This window comes from Colobus angolensis, unplaced genomic scaffold (assembly GCF_000951035.1).
Source record: "Colobus angolensis palliatus isolate OR3802 unplaced genomic scaffold, Cang.pa_1.0 Scaffold515, whole genome shotgun sequence".
Classification (NCBI taxonomy): Eukaryota; Metazoa; Chordata; class Mammalia; order Primates; family Cercopithecidae; genus Colobus; species Colobus angolensis.
This window is the reverse complement of record NW_012118655.1, coordinates 632,894-651,006: the sequence shown is the minus strand read 5'-3', so window position 1 is coordinate 651,006 and position 18,113 is coordinate 632,894. Positions and strand designations below refer to the sequence as shown.

The 18,113-nt window shown below is 48.8% G+C and overlaps 1 protein-coding gene across 4 annotated transcripts in view; it reads right to left on the bottom strand.

The window, feature by feature from the left end:
* GALNT14 (polypeptide N-acetylgalactosaminyltransferase 14) overlaps positions 1-18,113 on the bottom strand; it is a 228,318-nt gene that overhangs the window by 38,189 nt on the left and 172,016 nt on the right. For all 4 annotated transcript variants that reach the window (XM_011960556.1, XM_011960559.1, XM_011960557.1 and 1 more), the window contains 4 exons: positions 17,256-17,354; positions 9,461-9,528; positions 6,970-7,035; positions 6,677-6,798 (listed from right to left, as the gene is read on the bottom strand). In XM_011960556.1, the coding sequence (XP_011815946.1) occupies positions 6,677-6,798; positions 6,970-7,035; positions 9,461-9,528; positions 17,256-17,354 (355 nt within the window). The remainder of the gene's footprint in view (positions 1-6,676; positions 6,799-6,969; positions 7,036-9,460; positions 9,529-17,255; positions 17,355-18,113) is intronic.

The window sequence follows — 18,113 nt, the reverse complement described above, 5'->3', positions numbered from 1 at the left end:
ACTGACCCCCAATAAAAACCCTGGATATCGAGGCTTGGGGGAGCTTTCCCCTTTGGCAATACTCTGTGATGTTGCCTCACAATCTTGCTGGGAGAAGTAAGTGGTATCTGTACAACCTACTGGGAAAGGACAACTGGAAGCTTGTGCCTGAACTCTTCCTGTGCACCTTTACCCATTGCTGGTTTTAATCTGTATCTTTTCACTGTAGTTAAGCCATAACCATGATTCTAACAGTTTTGCTGAGTCCTCAGTCCTTGCAGCAAATTATTAAACCTGAGGGTAGTCTTGGGCACCCCCAGATTGCAATCCTGTTTTGCTTTGACTTAAAAAAAAATCTTTCCCCAGTATTTAAAAACTGCAATGGAAAATAAAATGCTGGTTGCTTACTTTGGTCACAGACTTCCCCAGAAGCCATGCATGGGCTCTGCCTCCAGGGCTGCAACAGGCTCTGGTGCACTCCTCCTATAAGCTCTGAGGGGTTCTGTCCTTCTATTATTCATGTCATAGCTCAGTTGTGGCATTTGCTTGGCTGTGAGTCTTGGAGGCCAAGTAGGTACTGAGGGATATTTGGGGCTAAGTACACATAGAGCTATGACCATGAATAGGCCTGCAAGAGGCTTTATAAATCAGTCACCAAAGCCAGGACACGACCTCTCTGAGTGCCCTGGGAGGTCAGTACCTGCTCCGCTTTTGTATCCCTCAGCCCCGGCCCAAAGCCTGGTGGGCAGCAGGTGTTCAATCTGTGCTGGCTAAAAGAGGGCATCTATTAGCTCCCTCTAAGGACACTGTGTCAGTGCTGCCAGCAAGCAGGTGGGTCAATTACAGCTGAACAAGATGGCTTCTCCTCCTGGAGGCTGGGTGATGGAGGGACTCTCAATTAAAGCACCGAGGCACACTGAGCTCTCTGTGTGCATGCCCCAGCAGGATGTATCTTTAAAACAAGGTCCATGCTTAGGCTCAAGCAGGCAGCTGGTGGAACCCTCGCAGATCCTGGACCACACTCCCTCCTCTCCCCTCCTCCAAGCAAATCCAAGCCCCTACTCTCCACTCGACTCCTATCCAACCCTCACCAGGAGCAACTGCAAGAGGCTGAATGCATCAGCCCATGGTCATCTATCACCCCTGCCATCAGGCCTCTCATTTCTCCACTGAGTCATGTAATTAAAACCATCTTGTGAATGGGCAATCAAAAAGCTCCTAGAGACGTCCACTCTTGTGATCAACCAGCACTCCTGAGTACTTACTGTGGTTTAGGAATCATGGCAGGTGCAAGGATGAGTAAGACCTCACAGTCTAGGGAAGGTGAGGACAGGTGAATAGATGGTTCTGATGTGGGTATAGACACACAGCCTGGGGGCATCTAAGCTGGCCTGAAGGGAGGGGCGGGGAACACAGGGAGGAGTCCTTAAGGAGGTGACATTGTGGGGCAAAGACAAGGACACCTGGGTTGACAGGACACCTGGGTTCCCATTCTGATTCTGCCATCTAGAATATGTGTGACCTTAAGTAAATCAGCCAGCTCTGGGGACTCTTCTTCTTCATCTATAAAAGAAAGACAAACTATTATTTGCAAAACTATCCTGCCTCTCTAACTGGGCTTTTGTGAGGAAACAAGAGAGAAAGGCATGTGAGAAGGCTTTGAAGAATATGTAAGCTATGATTTATATAAATTTACCAAATGCTTTGCAGAGATTGGAGTTTCTTAAAATCTTTTTTTCTTACTAAAGAACTATGTGGATAAGGAGAGTGAAAAAAAAATAAGCTTATGTTTAAAAAAAAACCCCAACTTGGTACTTGTTTCAAGTATCATCATGTAATTGAAAGGAAAAGAAGGAAAATTGGGGAGGTTTTCAATGTGGAAAACACCAGCTGAGGACAGCGGATGACAGCTGAAGCCCAGCCTCTTTCTTATCTCTTTCTATTTTTGAAAATCCCAAACTCCAATTACAGCTTAAAATTTCCACTTCCACTCACAGGATCAAATCATGTCCTACTCTGAGACAAGACACATCCAAAGACACCGGGAAACACAGGCTGACGCATGCCCCCACTCCCTGTCCCCAAAGGGCTGGCCCAGAGGAACTGTTCCAGGTCATTAAAAGAGTCAGAGTCACACCAACATGGCACATGTATACATATGTAACAAACCTGCACGTTATGCACATGTACCCTAGAACTTAAAGTATAATAATAAAAAAAAAAGAGTCAGAGTCTTAGCAAAAACCTCTGCAGTCCCCAAGGCCTCTGCAGACCTGGGAGGGTGAGAGCTGGGCCATGGCTCCTGGGTTTGTCTCTTCGCTAATCTCTTTGCTACGAAAGCTTTAGCTCAGATGGGGGTGAGGACCCCAGGAGCTTAGCTTAGGAGGAGAAGGAGCGTTGGCAGCAAGCAGACATTGCTCACATTCGGAAAGGAAGAGATGAAGGCTTTGCCTGACCAGCAGGTAAGGCTGGCCATGGATGTAGAAAGGATAGCACTTTTCAGAGAGGGTTTCTGAGATGAACTTGGGGCCACTGGGATGGAAAGGGCTTCACAGGTTCATTAACTGCCCAAGGAAAGCAAGGCTCCCTTAACACATTCCGCAGGGACAAAATCAGCCTGGGGATCCCTGCATATGAGCCAGCAGCAATTCACATATGCACCCCAAATAATTGAAAACAGGAGCCCAAACGAAACCTTGTACACAAATATTTATAACAGCGCTATTCACAAAAGTAAAAAGGTGGAAACAACCCAGGTGTTCATCAATGGATGGATGGATAAACAAAATGTGGCATACACAGGCTATGGAATATGATTAGCCATGAAAATGAATGTCAATACATGCATTCATACTTGAAACAGTATGCCAATATCCATACAACACGGATAATACCCAAAGATACGCTAAGTGACAGGAACCAGGATCAAAAGGCCACATGTTGTGTGATTCCATTTATATGAAATGTGCACAACTGGCACATTTGAGACAGAGAGCGGATTAGCAGTGACCAGGAGCAGGGTGAAGAGGAGAATGAGGAGTAAGTGATTGCCAATGGGTATGAGGTTTCCTTTTGGAGTAATAAAAACTTTTCCTTTTGGGGTGATGAAAACTTTTAAAATTAAGTAGTGGTGAAGATTACACAACTCTGTGAATATATTAAAATCACTGAATTGCCCACTTTCAAAAGGTTAAAATGGTAACTTTCATTATATGTATTTCACAACACAACACACAAAACGCGCACTCATGTGCACATGCACACGCGCACACATACACACATGCACATTCATATGAAATCAGTTTGGGGGCAGTGGCCATAGGGACTGAGTCCACTGCTGTGACGGCTGCACCCAGAGAGGCCTGGGCACAGCTCTGGGCAGAGAGCTCCTGTGTTCAGGTCTGAGTCTTTACCATGACCTCACCTAGCAACCCCCAACATCCAAGGAGACCTGGGGTCCCAAGAACTTCAGTTCCAGGGTGCATGGCCAGCAAACTGAGAGGTGAAGGGGTCTGGTCAGAGGCAGAGGTCCTGAGGGGTGAACAGCCTGAGGAGAGACAGAAGTGCCAAGTGTGCACTGCACCATGCCCTGGACCTCAGCCCCTCATTTCTTTCTCAGAGATGAACTTCTTGACTGCAAGCGTACAATACAACGCATCTGCCATTCTCTCGGCAAGGAGCAAGCTGCCTTAGAAACGTTGCTCGGAAAATGCTTTATGTATAACATTAAGGGAAAAAAGCAGAATACAAAAATCATATAAATACAGTATTATAATAACTATTTAAAAAGACACTTTCTGCAAAGGCAAAAAGATCCTGAATGGAAAGAAATGTTAACAGTGGAAGTCTTTGCATGACAGAGTTTTGGTTGATTTGTTTTCATTCTACGATTCCATATTTTCCAAAATGTCTGCAATGACCATGGGTTACTGTTGTAATGGAAAATGAGAGGTCGCAGCCTCCTCCATCCTCTGCCAAGGAGTTTTCCATTATACCGCAGTCCCTGAGTTTGAAATCCACTTTAAAAATATGACCTTAGTTTAGATAAGGAATACCTTGTCTCTTCTGTGTAAAATCCCCTGTAAACAGAGACATTATCTCCAACTCCCACCAGTTTCTTCCCAGCTAAGTACTCCTAGACTTAGTTCTGATTCTGCAACCTTAACCTTTAGTTTTTGTTTACCATACTCCAGTTTCCTTTTAACTCCAGGCATGAAGGGCAGCAGGATGACATAGCTGGCCATAGGGTAGTGTCAACAACTCACAGGCAGAAAGACTGTTTTGGGGAGGTAAAGGTTCCTGCTGGGGAGTAGAGTTCCTCTACTTCCATAAACAGGAGGTTCGCAGATGTTTTCCATATTTCCTCCTCACAAATGAATTCCTTCCCTTTTTTTTTTTTTTTTTTTGGGCGGAGTCTTGCTCTGTCACCCAGGCTGGAGTGAAGTGGCATGATCTCGACTCACTGCAACCTCTGACCCCCTGGTTCAAGCGATTCTCCTGCCTCAGCCTCCCAAGTAGCTGGGACTATAGGTGTGCACCACGACACCCAGCTAACTTTTTATATTTTCAGTAGAGACGGGGTTTCGCCACGTTGGCCAGGATGGTCTCGATCTCCTGACCTTGTGATCTGCCTGCCTCGGCCTCCCAAAGTGCTGGGATTACAGTCATGAGCCACCGCACTGGCCTAATTTCCTTCTTTCTAGAGTTTTTGTGGTTGCTTCTACTTGCAATTACTTAAACTGTGCTTCCCTTTACTGGAGGTCATTTGTGAACCAGTGTGGCACCAGTGCACGAGGAACCCAGCGGGCCTTACTAAGCAGGGCATGGATTCCTTTACATAGCCCATTCCAACCCTTGGGACTCTGTTCAAAATAGGTGCTCAGGAAATGTCTGTTGATTCATTTATGGGTAGGAAGCAAGCTTGATTTTCTCCTCTTCCAACCATAACACCTCCCCATGGCATCTGGTTTTTTATTATCATTTCTGAACACTGAGCACCTACTCTATGACAGGCAGCGTGGCCACAAGGAGTCATTGGTGCCCCCATTGGATTTGTAAGCTATTAGGGGAGGCAAAGGACTAACCCAGAAGAGGAAATGGTGGGTCAAGGGAGCAATGACTGCCAGGAATGATCCTAGCTGGCCACGAAGTCAGAAAAGACTGCCTAGAGGAAGGGAGCCATGGACAAGGCCCCACAGAGCGAGGGGGTTTGTGGAGAGGAGGGGAAAGGCATCCAGGGACAGGAAGGGCTTGGACAGAGCTGGAGCAATGGGAATGTCGGGGCATGTCCAGGGACAAGGGGCTGCAGAAGAGAGCACGGAGGGAGGGGTGCATTTGGAAGGGACTTCAGTGCCAGGAGAGGCCCTTCAACAGGTATCTGTTCATGGGAACATTTCCCAATCGAGATCTCTTTGCCTAGGAGATATCAAAAAAGAGTAGGAGAGGAGATTTTTCTTTTTCTTCTTTTTTGTTTTTGAGACAGAGTTTCACTCTTGTCGCCCAGGCTGGAGTGCAATGGTGCAATCTCAGCTCACTGCAACCTCTGCCTCCTGGGTTCAAGTGATTCTGGAGAGGAGATTTTTCTAAACAACACTAAGTGGATGACAAGCCATCCCAACCTCAGAGAAAATGGTTACTGATGGGCCTTAACATCTAGGCCCATGTGACAGAACTTTGTAAACCCACTGAGGTTCTCTCTTTGGAATGAACAATGTTGGGAAGGATTTCCTTGTTTTCTTCTGAGCAGACGACATAGCTTATTCTTCAGTCCTCTTAACACTGTCATTATGCAGGCAGGAATTTAGGAGCTACCATGAAGAGTGAGCAGGAAATAACCACAGCACAGGGAAGATGCTGTTGAGGCAATGCCAGGAATCTGGTGCTGGTGGTACCAACCAGAAAACATCGGACCTAGTGATGTAATTGCCCTGTTTCCTCTTCAGTGAAGTGGGTATATTCAAAATACCTGACCTCCTACTTCACAGAATGGCTATAGGAGTCAATAACTCAGGAAGAGGAACAAATGCTAGTCATTGAATTGATACTGCCATCTGCAATTGCCACATATTCTGTAGTCAGTAGGGAAGTGGGTAGACTTCAGGAAATATAAAATAAGAAAAATTAAATTTCCTTTCACTTTTTGGGGAGTAATTGAGACACTGGAGGAATGAAGCATCTAGAATTGTAGAGTAATTTAAGGGCAAACAGGGGCAAGGAATTCAGGTCTCTTAGCATCTAGCCTGCCTGCTTGGTGTAGCGTTTGGGTGAGGGTAGAAGTAAGACAGAGGCCCCAGGAATTAGGGGATGAACCCTGGTTAAGTTTGCTGCCTCCTTTCTATAAAAGATGCCCATAAAGGTTCCCATTCTGCAACCTTCTGCTCTCCGGTAGAACCAGTTCTGGGCAGTTCATTCCTACCCAAGAAACTGCATACGTTATGTCCCAGCTGTCCCAAGTGCAAGCCTGCTATGGGTGACAGTCCCAGTCACAACACATCCCGGTCCTTGCTCCACCACTGATGCCTTGTGACCTCACACAGGCTGCTCTACCTTAGTTCCTTCATCCATAAAATCAGGACTGCGATCTGTTCTGCCCACCTCCCAGAAGAACTGGGGGTGCATATGTGAAGTAATGAGCTTGAGAGAGAGCCTGGAGAAAGCTGGGGCATGAGGCCTGGCCCTGCTTCTCAGCCTCACTCACCTCTTTGACCCTGTGCAACAGAGGCTGGAGCCAGTCCCTGTTCACCTCACAGTGGCTGTCGAGGAAAGTCAGAGTGGTGCCCTGGGCAATGTCAGCGCCCCGAATCCGGGACCGGACCAGACCTGCAGTCAGGAACAAATGACGAAGTGGGTGCCACTGTCACTCCATTGTCCAGCAAGACTAGGGAGAAGCCACCCAGCATTCCCCACTGACACCCCAACACACACACACCATCACACCTTCGACCCCCACACACTGACCCTGGAGGCTCCCGCACAGCAGCTCAGACCTACCTTGCCGTTCATTATTGCGCAAGCATTTCACCTTGGGCAACTTGATGAGCTGTTTACAGTCATCAGCTGCAAAGACAAAAGGTTAAGCCAACTGAGCGCCTGGGGATGGACCTACATGTTACAACTGTATGCATTGCAGGTGAACCTGAAGGGTAGGTGAGGCAGCCCTGCCCACTGTCCCCTAACTGCAGAGCGCAGTCCTGACTCCAGGGTGTTTCCAGGCTGTGAGGGGCTGACAAATCACTGCTGTCATACAAGGTGGCCAGTCTAGGGCAAAGAGGCCTCAACTGGGCCACTTTGGAACAGATCCGTACACAGTGGCACCTGTATACTTGCTTGAAAATGTTCCAGGTGGAAAATCCTGGCCTAGTCACCTGGGGACGTTTCTCTTTTCTTTTTAGTTTTCTCTTTAAACAATTTTTAATTTAATTTTTTAATCTTTAATTCTTATGGGCACATGGTACGTGTATACATTTATGGGGCACAGGAAATGTTTTGACCCAGGCATGCAATGTGTAATAATCACATCATGGAGAATGGGGTATCCATCCCCTCAAGCATTTATCCTTGTTGTTAATACAAACAATCTCATTTCTCTTTTTTTTTCTCAGACGGAGTCTCGCTCTGTCACCCAGGTTGGAGTTCAGTGGCACGATCTTGGCTCACGGCAACTTCTACCTCCTGGGTTCAAGCGATTCTCCTGCCTCAGCCTCCCGAGTAGCTGGGACCACAGGCATGCACCACCACCACGCCTGGCTAATTTATGTATTTTTAGTAAAGACAAGGTTTCACTATGTTAACCAGGTTGGTCCTAAACTCCTGACGTCAGATGATCCTCCCGCCTTGGCCTCCCAAAGTGCTGGAATTACAGGCACAAGCCACTGCGCCCGTCCCCATTTTTCTTTTCTTATAGGCCATTCAAAGCAAAAGATTAGAGTCCTGGTCACTTTAGTAGGTCTGGTAAAAACTGCTGGAAGGCCAAGACTAGAGGAGAGTTTAGACTTTCAGCTCACAGACCTGCTTTGGGAAGGGTCCCACTCAGCATGGCTCCCATTACACAGAGCTGGTTCACCTCTCCACCACACAGGAAACCCCATCCGAGGCATCTGTCCCTGTCACTCCTTGGCTTGCCTGCTGCTCCTCACTCCTTTGGTTCACCAGCTCCCTGGCTCTGAACTCCATATCTTGGTTTTGCTTTATTAGTTTATTGACTTTGGCCTCCCTGCTTGGCTCTGAACTTTAAAGAAAAGACTTACTTTTAAAAAAAGACTTACTTTTAAAGCTTCTGGGCTAGGTACTGTTCTAAACACTTCAAACGTGTTAACATATTTTTTTTTCCTTACATAAACCATATATACTATGATTATCTCTGTTTTATTACAAGGAAACTGATGCGCAGGAGGTTGATTATTTGCCTAAGGCACATAGCTAGTGAGTGATTTACAGGTCTAGGATTTGAACCTAGGCAGTCTGGCTCCAGAGTCCATGCTGTATTCTGCTTGCAAGTGAATCCAGCAGCACTCTCTTCTCTTGCCTTAGTGCCAGGCTACCCCTCGGCAGGGCCAGTGTCTGCCCACCTCCAAGCTCTTCCTCATTAGGGAAGGGAGAGCAGATCCTCACGTTCCAGAACTCAGAATCTTGATCTCATTGCTCTGGGCCTCATGTACAGCCCACTTTCGCATCACCTCCAGAGGTTCCGAGGCTGCACCAATGGGTGTGGGTTTCCAGCCTTCATACAGCAGACTCCAGTGTGGGGGTGGCTCCCCATGCCCATCTTCCAGCCTCACAGCTGGTGTGGGTGGGCTCCACTCTGCTCGGACTCGGAGCTGTCCACAGTGGTCATTCCGTTTCCTTCAGTTCATCACCAGGAAGAGGGTGTTCTGCTTGGTTATGACTGACTGCACAGAACTGTACCCAGGCTCCTGGGAGGATGGCTTTCACGGGAGGTGTTGGCACTACCAGTACATTAATTCTGACAATGCTTCGACTATTATTGTACCTTTCAAATTTGATGCACAGTGTCTGGAAAGACACCCATGTTTTTCTTAGGGAGAGTGGATTTGCTTTGAATTTGAATGGGACCCAGGTTCTTTGATAGGATAACTGGAGGACACAAGGTAGGCAATGGTGATGAGCAAGTGTGCCAAAAGGTTGGACGGCAGCCCTCACTGTGTCATGGCCAGGTGACAGGATGTCCCACGGCAGTGGCGGGGCGGGGGCAGTCGCAAAGATAGGAAGACCTCCCAGGGAGTGATAGGAAGAGGGCCTTAGCTCAGACTGCAGATTATTGCAGAGAACCCAAGAACCTGTATTTTGGATATAAAGCTTCTCTGCTTCTGAGCCTAGCCATGGACACTCAAAGACTTCCATACCTATTATAAACCTGGGCTTTTCCGCATTCCCAGAAAACCAGTGGACTCACCTCTGCCTGTTACAGAGTGGCTGGGAACAGACGTTGGTGTTTAAAGAGCAAGTGAGCGACAAGACTTACGGTCATTGCTGAAGTCATCCACTAATATGATTTCCCGGATCAGATGCATAGGGGTGCGGTTTAATACACTGCAAGATGGAAAGAGAAAAAAATCATTGTGACTTCTAGTGGCACAATATATGTTATTAATCTGAGTTTTAAATAAACACCATTGCATTTGAGGAATGAAAAATCAGAGCACCAAAGGGCTTGTCCAGTCATATTGCTTATCTGTGAGCCAGCAGGAATGTAATGCTGCCTTCACCATCTTAATGAATACCTCCACCACCCGCAAAGCCACCCAGACAGAAGCCCAGGGTTAACCTCGGCAACCCTCCTACTCCCTGAAACCCCACAGCAAATCAGTAAAGACTGGCTGGTTTGACTGGAAAATGTCACTCAAATCACTTTCACTTCTTATACCTCTACCCTGATTCAACTATTCTGTCTGGTTTATAGCCTCAACTTGCTCCAGCCTCTCCCAGGCCATCTTGCTCGTGGTCTCCAGAGTGAACTTTCTGACATGGAGATTTGATTGTGTGATTCTCCTCGCCAGTGCAAATAAATAAACTGACAACCCCCCAGGGGCTCCTCACTATTGACATCCCAAATCCTCAGCACGTTCCTAAGGCCTTTGCCATCGGAAGCTGGCCCACCTTTTCCCACCTCCCATGCCCAGTGACACTGTCTGAAGCTGTCCTGCTCATTCATAACTAAGAGCCTCTCTCCTGCTGCTGCTGCTTGAAATGCCCCTGTGCTGCCCACAAGGACCAGTTTGAATGTCACTTCCTCCCTAACAGCTTTCCAAGCCACTTAGTGAGAATTAATTGCTTCCTCCTCTGGGATCTCCTAGCAGTTTGTATCTGATCCTATGGCTTTTCTCACTTCCCAGCCCTGAAGTTTGGTTTTGTACCTCGCCTGCCTATGGTCCCCTCTGGAGAGAAATATCCCAGGGTAAGACCCTTGACCCATTGCTCTCTTTATTGCCAGAGTCCAGCACAGTGCCTTGGTCCATAACTATTCCCTTGAGGGATATTTACTGAACACCTACTATGTGCTCAGCACTGGGCATATGATGATTCTACCCTCCAGAAGCTTGTGGTGAAGCAGCTACTTACTGCAAGCTGTGTAATCTTGGGCAAGTTACTTTACTGCTCTGTGCAGCAAAGGATCCCATCTAGAAAACAGGGATAATAATAATAGGAGAGTACTTATTTCACAGTGCAGTTGAGCAAATTAAAGGAGAAAGTGTATAAAAAGCATTTAGCATGATATTTGGCACTTAGCGATAACAAATGGTTGCAATTGTTCATTATCACTTAATTTGGTGCATTATTAATGATTTTTGAATCTAACTGACTTACTTACCCCTCCTGTGCTGTGGATCTCTACCCAGGGGCAAGGTTAACTCTGGGTCTTAGGCCTGACTGAAATGACTGGATCCTGTTTCTCCTGAACACCCCAAATCACGTGACTTCTCAGAAACATGCGTGGGCCACACCAGCCACCACGGGATTCCCAGAGCCCCATGTATGTTGGAGAGGGGCTTCAGAATGGATGCAGGTGGAGGCGCTGTGTGCAGCCCTCCTCCCAGGAGGGCCCTTCTGAGCCCTGATTGGAGTGCACCACCCCTTCTATGCAGGATGCAGACTCTCCCGGAAGAGAACTTAGCCTGGAGCTCCCATATTTATGAAGCCTTGGTTCTCACCATGGCAACTCGTATCAGGTGGAGAGAGGAACCCCAACACAAAGTCCTGAGCCCTCTGTCTCTGTCTTCGGGAGCTCGGGGTCAGGGAGGGGAAAGAAAGACTGCAGCCTCTGCCAGAGGATGATGGAAGGGGACTGTTCACCACGATCGTCCCAAAGAAAACACATACAAACAACAACCAGCCCTCTAATCAGGGAGGGAGGCAGGAGACAGCGGAAAACTTGCTGGAAGAATAACCCCTAATGAGGTTTGATTACAGCTGTAGATTCTGCATTCGATTCTGCTAAATCCCTGCCAGCTCTTTGAAATTCAAGAGTTCTCTTCTGAGAACATCAAAAGGTAAATCGCGTGCGGCTTTGCACTGGTTGAACTGAGAGATGATTAGTGAATAAAAGATGTCCAGGGTTTAAAACAGAAAAGAAAAAAAAAAAAGGAATAGTCAGCAGTGAGTGCTAATTAGACCATTTCCTGGTAACACCTGGCTTGCTTTTGCTTCTCTAATCAGAACAGTTGGAGCGATGGTGGAGTCCCCTTAAACATGGCCTGCGGCTGGGAGGGCCTGAGGTGGGCATGTGCTCCGGGTGGTCAGAGGAGAAGGTCAAGTCCAGTCCAAGGGACCTGGCCTGGCCTAGGTGGTCTTCCAGGGCCCTCCCTCGTGCACACCCATTCTCATTCCCTCCACCCAGGGAGGGAATTGTTGCTCAGGTCTTCCCCACTTGCTCTCACCACTGCCTCTACAGCAAAGCAAATTCATTCTTTCGCCCAGGCCCAGCACAGGATAGCTCTTCTCAGCCTCACTCCCACTCCAGCTGCCTTCCCCACACCCTTCCTTACTCTGCCTCAGCATGGGAATAAGTGCTCTCCTCACTCTGCCTGGAATTGTTCTAGAACAGTCTTCTACATGCAGCTCATCTCTCTGCCAGAGGGCAGGTACACAGGCGGCTTCTACACCTGCTGCGCCCTAACTATGGGCCCTCAAGGAGCCCCCAGAGGCTGCAGGGCAGAGTGGGCAGTGTGGGCTCAGAGGCCAGGTGGGCTGCACCACCCATTAACTGTGCAATCCTGAACCAGATAGACGCTGGTTCGCTCCCAGCCTTCATTTCCTCCTGTAATTACATTTTCCTTGTAAAAGCAGGCGATATTAATACTTGACCTACTTCACAGGCTTTTGTGCGTGTGAAATGAGGAAATGTATTTGAAATTGCTTTGTGAACTCCATGGTGCTCTATGCAGGCAGGTTTTATCAAACGCTCCATAAATACCAGTAGAATGAAGACCCAAGCCCGGCTGACAGTTGAGTTTAGTCATTCTGGAGTGCGACTAACTTGGGTTCAAGTACTGTTTCTTTGTATCCACCATTCACTAGCAGGGGGAGCTTCAGTAAGTACTGAACCTTCAGCACTATAATTTCCTCAGCTGTGTGAAAAGAGCTCACCATGCCTGGCACACAGCAGCTGCTCTCTGAATGGGGGTATTGATATTAATAATATTGAAACTAATAATAGCAATATGCATAACTTTCCCAAGTGGGATCCTGGAGCCAGCAGCATCACCGTCACCTAGATACTTGTTAGAAATGCAAATTCTTGGGCCCCACTCTAGGCTTACTGGGTTAGACTATTTTGTTTTTTTGAAATGAAGTTTCACTGTTGTTGCCAAGACTGGAGTGCATGGCACAATCTCGGCTCACTGCAATCTCTGCCCCCCAGGTTCAAGTGATTCTCCTGCCTCAGCCTCCTGAGTAGCTTGGATTACAGGCACCTGCCACCATGCCCAGCTAATGTTTTGTATTTTTTTAGTAGAGACGGGGTTTCACCATGTTGGCCAGACTGGTCTTGACCTCCTGATGTCAGGTGATCTGCACGCCTCGGCCTCCCAAAGTGTTGAGATTACAGATGTGAGCCCCCAAGCCCGGCCTGGGTTAGACTTTCTATAGATGGGGCCCAAGAAACTGTGTTTTAATAAGCCCTCCAGGAGCTTCTGATGCCTGCTCAAGTTTGAGAGCCACTGCATTAGAACTTGGCTGTCTGCCAGGGCTGGAGGCTCACAATGTACACCTGTTGTCACCGCTCAGGCTCACTATATGCCAGGCACTGCTCCAAGTCCTTTCCCTATCTGAAATTATTTGACCTTCTCCACAATAATGTCAGGTAATTATTAGCAGTCTCTGTTTTGCAGAAAAGGAAACTGAGGCAGAAAGACTAACTTGCTTACTTATGGTCACACAGCTGTTAGGGGCAGAGCCATGAAAATCTAGCCCCAGAGTCCAAATTCTTAAATACCTTAGTCTGAGAAATGGCTCCCCTAGATCCAGGATATTATAAAAAAGCAACAGTGAGAAGATTCAACACATGCCTCGGAGCCCTGATGGGAGGGGTGGCGGTGAAGGATGCCCCAAGAGGAAGGGGACCACGCTGAGTTTCCCATAAACATGAGGACTCACTGCAGCAGGAGTCAACATAAACCACTCTTCAGGGCTTGTTTTCTCTCTGAGAATGTCCCCTAATGCATCAAGGTCATGCTTCTCTACCCCCACCCCATCATCTGTGTACCCCATTGAGCCTCCACTTGGCTCTGAGTGCCCCACGTGAGCCTATCTAGTCCCTAGCTAACTCAAGAGCTTAGGGGGCCAGAGGGTCCGGGTAGGGGGCTGCAAAGAGCCTGACAACAAAGCCTATCTAGAATTCCAGAAAGTTAACAATGAAAGGTACCTTAGAGAAGATCCCTTTATTGAAGACCTCTGAGACAGGACATGCCCTTCAGTCAGTCCCCTCTCAGTGGCTAGTGATCCATTTGTGCAACAGGATAGGGAGTGAAAGGGAGGTATAGAATCTTAAGGCATGGAAGTTTCTAGAAGTAATCTTTCCTGCCTCCACCCCTAACATTCATTTCTGCCCTGCCTGCTTTTGATATAAGCTCCTGGTTGTCCACACATGGCTCTCAGGTTCCTGTTTTGCTGTCTGCGTGTGTCACACTTGGGTCTGAGCTCGAGGCTGGCTGACATCTGAAGTTCCTAGGAGGCAGGAAATGGGCTTTCTCAGCTAAGTCATCTGGCACATCATGGGTGTCTTCTGAAAAGTACGGGGCTGATGGGCCCCGAGCACCCTCCCAGAGTGCAGGGTTCTAGGGCCTCGGGGCAGCCCTCCGTCAGGTGGGCATACAGAGGAGCTGGGCTGTACCTCCAGGAAAGCCAGGAAACCTGAGGCCTGATGCCTCTGCTCTCACTACATGCACCACCTGCCCCATAGGCTCAGGATGAGGCTCCAACTGGAGTGAGAGAAGGAAGGTGTTCTGCAGGCCACAAAGCTCAGGATATATTTAACATAGTAATCTTATTATTATTAAGTATCATTAATACCATATAGAGGTGGAGGAGTGGCAGGAAGAGGAGAAACATGTCTTAGAGTCTGAGCACAGCAGCTAACGTACCCTCGAGGACATAAACACTGTTAGGGAGGCCTGGGGGGCCTAGAAGCCCCCATATTACATACACTGTAATGCCCCCAAATGTCTGAGACATTCCCAAGAGGAAAGTTTATTGTGGGAAATGTGATGGAATTAGAAACATGAAAGATATTTTTATCATCATTTTCTGCAGATGTAGTTAATAACATGCCCCAGGGTCACATGGCTAGGCAGTGGTAGGGTTTGGATTTGACTCCAGGTCTTCTGACTCCAAGTGTGGCACCCTTTTAAGTATCCCATAGCCTCTTCTCTTTGATCAAGCACTTACTCCATGCCAGGCACAGTTCTCAGTCCTTTAGCCGAATTAACCCGTAGCAACCCTATTAACCCTATGCACTAAGTACGATTAGTATTCTCACTTCCTTGGTTAGGAAACTGAGCCACTGGGAGGTTAAGAGATGGATAAGATAAGCCCTTGCCCTAAAGGAGCTTACTGAAGGTTACATGCTGGAAAAATGCAGCAAGTACTGCAGTAGTGATATGCAGAGAAGGGCCCAGAGGAAGCCCCTGATTGGTTGCATGTATGTGACTGTGTCAGGGGATGGAGGCGCCTGGCATCAGAGAGCTTCTTGCAGGATGGGCAGGGAGAGGCCGGCCTGGAAAGCAAGGGGCCTCTCTCAGATGCTAACGCTGTTCTCATGGAAACATCTGGCAGGCATACCCAGTCATGATCAGTGGAGCAGCCACCATAGCGGTGGGGAAGGCAGAGGTTGCAGTTGGCCTGCTCCATGAATCCGCCCTGGTGCCCCAGCAGATCGCAGCGGCAGGGCTGTGGTCTGGCACTTCAGAACCAGCCACCTCCAATTCCCCGTGTGTCCTCTCAGCCTGGATGCCCCAGATGCTCCTCCCCTCACCACAGGAGACCCAGGAGAATTGGGCCTCCTCCATCCCGGTAGTCCCCACACTTAACCAGCCAGGCACTTTGTTATTGTTAATCTACCCCGAGACTCCCGGTGACAACTGACAGTGACTTGGCACATTTTCTTGTCAACAGCTGTTGCCTTGTTGGGAAATCAAGTTTGAATCAGGTGGCTCTTGGGGTGACTGCAGAAGCCAGGATGGGCACGTGGCTGGAGGAAGAAGCCAGCCTGTCATTGCCAAGGATGTCTTAACAGCAGACAGGGCTGTCCCCTTGGATGGGTGGAAGCACTGGGCTAAAAACTGTGTGTCTGGGCAGGTCCCTCCCTATGTCTCTAAGGGATTTGGTGACCGTGTACATGGACATTCATCATTCGTGACAGATGGAGCTGAAGATTTGGTGCCTTCCCTCAGGGTGACCCTACTGCAGGACTTACCTCCCAATCACCTAGAACTTCCCACTGCCCACAGCCATGCGGGGGTGGGAGAGACAGGAAAAGTGTGGCCTGCATGATGGAAACAGTAAGAGATTTTGCTGTTTGGTGCGCTCTCTGACCCATGTTTCATCATATTTCTTTCTTTGTGGCATCGGCACCAGCTGATATGCTGCTCAGCAGGTCAGGAAGGGTCTAATGAGCCGTGTGTCATGGGGACATGGAGGTACTGTGGGTTCTTGTTCAGCTGTGGGACGTGGCTGTGGCACTCCTGGCCCCGAAGGATGCTGAATGCCACCACTGGGACTAGCCTCTCCCTACTCAGGCTGCCAAGAAGGAGGACTCTGAGATCAGAGTGTAAGGCCTGGAATCCTGCCTCACTATCATTGGCTAGGTGACACGGGACCTTGATTTAGTATCTCCAATGTCAGTTTCCTCAGCTGTGAAGTGGGCATGGCAGTGGCCTCCTCACCTCTGCAGCTGAGGTGCACAGAATATGTGTGCACAGGACCTGGAGTGAGGGCGGCTGCTGTCATTGCCATCTGAGAGGTAGATGCTGCTGGTGGCCTGAGGGAGGGAGAGGCCTCCGGAGGGGCGGGTGGGCATGGGGGAAGGAGGGTGAAACAGCCAGAGTCTTTGGAGAATCTGGGGGAGGAATTCCTGGGTAAGTCTTCTGGGTGCAGGTCTACGTTCTGAGGGGAGTTCAGCTAGGGCCTGGCACCGGGACTTGGGCACATCAAAAACCCACACAGGCCAGAGGCCATCTGTAGCAGGATATACCTATTAGAGCAGGAACACAACCCAGAGGATGGGTGGACTGAAGCCCGAGGGCAACAGGGATGGAACTGCAGGTAGATGGTCAGGAAGGCAAGCCTTAGTGATTGCTGCAGGCTGTTCTGATTTGCATGGCCCCTGGCAAGTGTGTGGGAGGGCAGAGAGTCAGGGTGCTGGGTGCTGACCCCAGCCTGATGCTGGGGCTGGGGTGTGCACTCAGCCTCTCGGGGCCTCAGCCCGTTCCTCATTTGTGGAAGTCAGAGCCCATGCTCTAGAGGCAGCCTGGCAGAGTGGGGAGGCCGAGGGCTCTGAGGTTGCTTCTTCCACTTACTCTCTTTGACCTTCTGCACGTTACCTGACACCACAGGCCTCTGTCTTTCTATAAAATGAGATAATAACCTCCCTTACAGGAATGTGAGGAGTGACTGAGTGGACACATGTGACATATACAATAGTGCCTGGCATGTAGTTAGATGTGTCTGGTGTTCCCGGGACAGGGCCGGGCACCTGGGGAGTAGACACACGGTCACCAATTGCTGGCCCGGAGCTGGCCAACAGACAAGCAAGGATGCCTCACCTGCGGATGGTCCTGAGCAGCGTGGAGCGGGCCTCATTGTGGAAGGTGATGATGATGCTAGTGGGTGGAAGGTCCGTGCAATACACCAGCAGCGTGCATCTAGGGAAGGAAAGGCACAGGACAAGTGAGACCTTCAGGGACAAAGCATATCTGCAGGGCTAGAACCGAAGGCATCTGTGTGGGCACCCCTATGCCAGATGCTTGATATCTAGAGGGACTTCCCCAGCTGCAAAGCACTAGGTAAGACCCCATGGCTTCATCGGGCCCTAAGAGGGGCTGGGGAGCTCCAAGAATAACTAAATCTGAATTTTCTTCCACCTTGGGGGAACCTGGGCTTGGAGACAAACTGAGTTGATATACGGAAAATAAGTGTGATGTTTCTTGCATGCCTGAGCTAGCGTACGGTGGCTCCTGGTAGCTGCATGAACACAACCCCAAGTCTTGGGTTCTGCTCCCCACTCTGTGCCCTTTCAGCCCATCTGCCCACGCCACTGGCCAGTGGGTGGATTCCAGTCGGCAGAGGCTTCACTGTGTTCTGGGTTAACAGCTTCAGGCTACCATGTGGTGCTGACGCCTGGCCCCTGCAACACACACCTAAATCTGGCGTGTAAAAGAGGCAGAGCCCCAAACCCTGGTATGAGTGATAAAACCCCATCTTGAAAAGGCATTCACTTCCATGTATCCAGGATTATTTCCTATGACAATTACATCTGGGGTAATTTCAATTTAATATCTCGCTGCAAGTGAAAATTGTAGCCTGCAGCTTGAAAATTACTATAATAATGAAAATAAACCCGCCAAGTGAGGCTGGTGGCACCAGCGGCTATCACTGGGTAAATGCTTCCTCCTGTTTCTTGC